The sequence below is a fragment of the Budorcas taxicolor genome, chromosome X (assembly GCF_023091745.1).
Source record: "Budorcas taxicolor isolate Tak-1 chromosome X, Takin1.1, whole genome shotgun sequence".
In the NCBI taxonomy this organism is placed as follows: Eukaryota; Metazoa; Chordata; class Mammalia; order Artiodactyla; family Bovidae; genus Budorcas; species Budorcas taxicolor.
Genome location: NC_068935.1, coordinates 132,233,543 through 132,240,286, shown reverse-complemented (window position 1 = coordinate 132,240,286; position 6,744 = coordinate 132,233,543). Strand labels below are relative to the sequence as shown.

At 39.2% G+C, this 6,744-nt stretch overlaps 1 protein-coding gene across 1 annotated transcript in view; it reads left to right on the top strand.

The window, feature by feature from the left end:
* Window positions 1-2,229: 2,229 nt before the first annotated feature.
* Window positions 2,230-6,744, top strand: part of FRMPD4 (FERM and PDZ domain containing 4) — a 204,240-nt gene continuing 199,725 nt past the window's right edge. The window contains exon 1 of the mRNA XM_052663584.1: window positions 2,230-2,282. Within this exon, the coding sequence (XP_052519544.1) occupies window positions 2,245-2,282 (38 nt within the window). The 5' untranslated portion in view covers window positions 2,230-2,244. The remainder of the gene's footprint in view (window positions 2,283-6,744) is intronic.

The window sequence follows — 6,744 nt, the reverse complement described above, 5'->3', positions numbered from 1 at the left end:
GTCCCTTGCCCTGAATTAACTCACTGAGTGGCTTTTTCCAGCATTAGCACTTCCTTTGGTGTTTTTATGACAAAAGACTTTAATTTGAAAGCATCTAGCTGAAGTCTTGTTTTTTACTACTTCCTGAACATACCTTATTTAGCAGAATGTTGTTTATAATAAAATTCAGTCTCCTTCTAGCTTATTACTATAATTCTGTATTTTACATGTAAATTATATTAGGAAGCCAGTGTATTTTTGTCAGTGATTTAGAGTTTGTGGGAAAAAGAGAATGAGAGAAAAAAAAAAAAAACCCAGTTTTTGTTTTTTAATAAGTTCTCTCCCTCTGGGAAAGATGAAGATTTTGATATAAACTGTAGTTTAGTAATCCAGAATAAATTGTTGCATTCTCTCCTTTCACTTAAAAGAATGTTCCATATGTCGCCTCCTATTGTACTTTTGCAAAAGTTTTTAACAACAGAATATACTCTGTTCATACCTTGAAGGGCTTGTTCCGAATAAGACCTCTGGTGCTCTGGAGAAATTGGCAGACTTTTTTTAGCACCTCATCAGGTGGGGGTCGGGGGGAGGGGAGTAGGGGCTCCATGAGTTCTCACTGCAGACAAGCAGTTCACTCTTCAAAAACCACCAGAGGATATTGTCCCTGCTGGATTGTGTGCAGAGAAGGACAGAAACTTGGCATGTCTGTTCTTGTAATAGTCCTCAGGTGGGAATTAGCCCTATGGTGGGATCTATGTTAAATTTGTGAACTCTTTTGCTCCCCACACTTTATGGAGGATGTGGGAAAACTGAAATGGAAGTTAAAGGCAGTGGAGGTAGTTAAAATTCTGCAAGCTAGTTCCTCTTCAGAAACCTTTCAGGAAATGGGCTGGTTTCCCTTGGGGAGAAGCATTGGGTCAGGGTCAAATGTGTGGATGGGGTGGGAGTAGGGGTGGAGCTGAGTTACCTTGCATCCTGTGAAAATTGTCCCCTCCTTGCAGGCGGGTTGACACCCCTGATTTGGATATTTACTGTGGGAGGCCCGCCATAGATGGTTGTACAAGTTGTGCGTGTTATACATGGTACAGGGGGAGGGGGCGATTCTTTCTAATATATGAAGGGCTCCAGGTTCACTATTGAGACACTAACTGTGAGACTCTGGAGTTGTTCTTACCCAGCCTCTAACACACACATATACACTTTGTTCCCATCTACAATTTGGAACCACCTAGAAGATCTAGCAGGCCATCTAGAGTAAGAAATATCACCTAGAGACAGGACAAATGGTGAAGGATGTTGGTTGACATCCTAAAATGACATCGTGTATTTCCTTCCCACAGTTGGGCTCTAAAGGAGTCTCCCATGTTCCTGAGAGAACAGTGGAATTTCTGCAGGTCCCGGGCAGAACAGCACTGGCCAGGATTCAGTGATGCCTCAGAAACTGGACCCTAGGCCTCTGGTTAGCAATTGTCACCAAGCAACGCTGCTCATCACAGCTGCTTGTGATATGGAGTCACTTCCTTGTTCCTCTTGCTCTTGAAAAGACAAGCTTCTAGAAAATTTTCTTTTACCTACGCTTTCATTTTGCTGTTGAGTCACATTTAAGGTGTGAACTAGAAAATGTAAAAGCTAATGTGTGTATTTTCACTGCAACATAAATGGAGAGTTTGTCTAAGGTTTTCTGACTCACTTTGACTGGAGTGTAGTTGTAAGTGGAAATTTTGTAGTTTAGTCAGAGTTCAGAAAACCGAGGCTTGGAGTTATTTGTTTCAGATGTATAAAAATAGGAATTTATTTTCATGTGTGCATTTATATTGTGTTATGATAGCTGTTTGTCAGTCCATCCTAATATCTGGTCCCAGGAGTGCCTAGTGTCATAGAAAGTGTGAACGTTCAAAATTGGCTTGTGTGTCTTCAGGGCAGTTGCTTAATCTTTGTGAGCTATTCATCGTTTCCCCATCTTGTGAAACAAGATGTGTATATGTAAGGCTGCTTTGAAAAGCTAACAAGATACTGTAAAGACAGATTGTGAGCCCAGTACATGACCTAAAAACGTCCTAACCGTTCATGTAGTCAGCTGAGTATACAGCCCGCAGTTGAGAGGAGCCAGTCCCGTGCCCCTTCTGGAACTTGTCAGAGAAGAAATTTCCAAGAGTCTGGTGTAATGATTTTTTTCTTTCCTCCAGCCACAGGACGAAGTCTTCAGGCTGGCCACCTCCCTCGGGAACCTGGGGCTTGAACCAGGTACCACCCTATGGATGGGAGATGACAGCAAACCGGGATGGCCGAGACTGCTTCATCAAGTAAGTTGAACACAACATTCATGAACGGTGCCAACTTTGCCTTCTGGGACATTTCTGTTTTGACCCTTGACTCCAAAGAATTAGCATTCTTAAATTGCAGACTCCTGGGCACTTGGAGGCCATGACTCAATCAACTGATTGCCTGGACCTTCCATATCTGGTGATATGAGGTTGCTTTGTTCTTGGGCTCATGCCATTTTAGGCCCTCCTGGGCCAGAGCAAAAATGTATGTTATTGAATCTCAGGCCAGTTGTATTCATTGTCTGAGACAAGTGAATAAAATTTGACATGGAGGAGTGTCATTTGGAAAGCCTTCTTGAAATGATTAAGACAGAAATATTACTGGTTCTTCTCTAACTAGAAATATCATCAGAGAGGATTACATGCGTTATGGGTTGTCCTATAACTTTCTCCCACTAACATTGGTTAAGGTTTTGGATATTTTGTGGTGCTTTTCTTTTTTTTTTTCAATTGTGCTAAAATATATATTACATACCAATTATTTAATTTATGTTATATATATAATGGTTATGTTACATATAACATAATGGTAACTTTTATTTACCATCTTAACTGCCTCTAGGTGTACAATTCAAGGACATGAACTATATTCACACTATTTTGCAACTATCACCACTTTCATTTTCCAGATCTTTTCCATCTTCCCCAACAGAAACTTCTGTCTACATTAAACAGTAATTCCCTATTCCCCCTCCCCCCAGTAACTGATATCTTATATAAGTGAACTCATACAATATTTGTACTTTTTTTATCTGGCTTATTTTACTGTGCATAATGTTTTCAAGGTTCATTCATGTTGTAGAATGTCTAAGAATTTCATTCCTTTAAGACCAAGTAATACTGGGTTGGCTAACAGTTCGTGTTTCTCTGCCAGATCTTACTGAAAAATCCAAATGAAGTGTTTGGCCCACCCAATATTTAATTGTATGGATAGATCCCATTTGTTTATACATTTATTTGTCTGCAATCATTTGAGCTGTTTCCGTCATTTTGCTCTTGTGAATAATGCTACTGTGAACATTAGTATCTGGAGGAGAGCAAGACAACCCACTCCAGGATTCTCGCCTGGAGAATCCCATGGACAGAGGAGCCTGGTGGGCTACAGTCATAGGGTCGCAAAGAGCCGGTCACTACTGAAGAGATGTAGCATGCACACAAGAGCATTAGTGCACAAGTATCTGTTGAGTCTCTGCTTCTGATTCTTTTGGGTATATACCTGGGAGTGGAATTGCTGGATTATATGATAGTTAGATGTTCATTTTTTCCAAGAATAACCAAACTGTTTTTCACAGAGGGTATAGTGCTCTGGATTTTTTGCAGTTGTGTGAAAAAAGTGCTTATATTGCACCTCTAATAATAGCAAGAGGCCACTCTGTTTTCTTCTCCAATCTAAGTGAAATATTCTTAATTATGAGAAATTAGTGAACAAGATTTGAAATCACAAAGCATAGTTGGCCCTAGCCTAATAGAAGTGAACAGTGGTTGTAGGCCAAGGGGAAAAAATGTTTCAATACCGCAGGCTTCATTGTTTGTTTCAGCCCAGCGGACTATGGACTAATTAGCAAATAAAGGATCCATGAGAGATAGGGGATCATTTTTATAAAAATGGAAACATCTGCCAAGATTGCTATTGAGTATTTGCTCTTCTGGATAGTCCAGCACATTTAAGTTAGGACTGCTGGCGAGTAGCTCCGGAAAAACTCCTATGGGTGTTGTTAGTGGTTTCCTAGTCTCTGCAGAGGGGAGAGGACTTCTCTTTAGAGTTCAGTTTGCGACTGTAGGGCTGGCTTCCTGGGTCCTTCCTAAATAGGATGGGGAAGGAATCTCTCAGGAATCTTGAAGATATGAAGATAGCCCAGGAGTTTTTTACACTCTATATTGTTGTTCGCTAATTTCAACAGTTTGCCTGCATCCCTCATAATGGTAGAAAGATGATATTTTTTGATATTATATTATGCCATCTATTTCAAAACATGGATATGAATTTATGTAATTGGCACAATTGAGGTGGCCTAGATGCATTGACTCAAAACAATAAAAATTTCTGCCAAAGAAATGTAATTTTAAAAACACATGAGTTGTGAATTTTGTGATGGTACAACTCATGCTTCCCTAATTAAAATGGATTTTTCTTTGTCTGTGGTTGGATTGAGACTTCTGTACATTAGAGGCCAGTTGATTGATAGATACAAACCCAAACGATGGCCTATTGGTTGGAGATTCTAGGAACCTCAACAAGATCTACAGATATGCATTTCCAACAATGTCATTGACATTTTTAAGGGCCAGCCCAGGTGTCAATTTAACATTTACACTGGCCTAATGCCAGCTGTTGAAACAGGAAGGAGCAGATCAGCAACTTATTAGAGAAGCCTGCACTGATTACTAAATGACAAGCTTTAAAACCAAAGTCACCGGTATCACTTATCTAAATCCACAGAGCTTCTTCCTTGAGGAGTAAATTTCCACAGTCTTCTCAAAGATACTGTTTAAAGATGTCAAAAATGGTATTTCTTTTGAAAGTCTTTGTTATTTCTTTGCACTAATGAGTTTTATAGTATGAGTTTTATAAATAATCAGAATCATTCTGAGTTTTAATCTTACCGTGAGTTTTAATCTTACCGAGTAACTGATGTCCGTTACAAAGAGATTACAAAGTGTTTCTCTACTCATTAGTTTTAGAAGTTAAAAGAACAATTTGAAAACTAACCTATTATTAGTAATTAGCACCTTTTCATTTACTTTTCAACTCTGTTACATTTTCTCTTTGAAAGAGAAATGTCTTTTTTCTTATCTTGTCTTGAGATCTAAATGATAACTTGCATCAGACAATCGATTTTGATGGAGATACAACTACTTCTAAGTGATGGACAGAGCTATGGGAGGAACCAAGGTTCACGTGTTCAAAGTTAGTATCTCAGAGTTAATGCTATTGCTAATTCTATTGAGACAATTGAGACAATTTTTTTTTAACTTTATTTTGCTTTACAATACTGTATTGGTTTTGCCATACATCAACATGAATCCACCATGGGTGTACATGAGTTCCCAATCCTGAACCCCCCTCCCACTTCCCTCCCCATACCATCTCTCTGGGTCATCCCATAGCACCAGCCCCAAGCATCCTGTATCCTGCATCGAACCTAGACTGGCGATTCGTTTCTTACATGTTATTATACATGTTTCAATACCATTCTCCCAAATCATCCCACCCTCTCCCTCTCCCACAGAGTCAAAAGTCTGTTCTATACATCTTTGTCTCTTTTGCTGTCTTGCATACAGGGTTATCGTTACCACCTTTCTAAATTCCATATATATGTGTTAGTATACTGTATTGGTGTTTTTCTTTCTGGATTACTTCACTCTGTATAATCGGCTCCAGTTTCATCCACCTCATTAGAACTGATTCAAATGTATTCTTTTTAATGGCTGAGTAATAGTCCATTGTGTATATGTACCACAGGTTTCTTATCCATTCATCTGATGAACATCTAGGTTGCTTCCATGTCCTGGCTATTATAAACAGTGCTGTGATGAACATTGGGGTACACGTGTCTCTTTCAATTCTGGTTTCCTTGGTGTGTATGCCCAGCAGTGGGATTGCTGGGTCATACATAAGGCAGTTCTATTTCCAGTTTTATAAGGAATCTCCACACTGTTCTCCATAGTGACTGTACTAGTTTGCATTCCCACCCACAGTGTAAGAGGGTTCCCTTTTCTCCACACCCTCTCCAGCATTTATTGCTTGTAGACTTTTGGATCGCAGCCATTCTGACTGGTGTGAAATGGTACCTTATTGTGGTTTTGATTTTCATTTCTCTGATAATGAGTGATGTTGAGCATCTTTTCATGTGTTTGTTAGCCATCTGTATGTCTTCTTTGGAGAAATGTCTGTTTAGTTCTTTGGCCCATTTTTTGATTTATTTTTCTGGAATGGAGCTGCACGAGTTGCTTGTATATTTTTGAGATTAGTTGTATGTCAGTTGCTTCATTTGCTATTATTTTCTCCCATTCTGAAGGCTGTCTTTTCACCTTGCTTATAGTTTCCTTTGTTGTGCAGAAGCTTTTAATTTTAATTAGATCCCATTTGTTTATTTTTGCTTTTATTTCCAGTATTCTGGGAGGTGGATCATAGAGGATCCTGCTGTGATTTATGTTGGAGAGTGTTTTGCCTACGTTCTCCTCTAGGAGTTTTATAGTTTCTGGTGTTTTTTGTGTATGGTGTTAGAAAGTGTTCTAGTGTCATTCTTTTACAAGTGGTTGACCAGTTTCCTCAGCACCACTTGTTAAAGAGATTGTCTTTAATCCATTGTGTATTCTTGCCTCCTTTGTCAAAGATAAGGTGTCCATAGGTGTGTGGATTTATCTCTGGGCTTTCTATTTTGTTCCATTGATCTATATGTCTGTCTTTGTGCCAGTACCATACTGTCTTGATGACTGT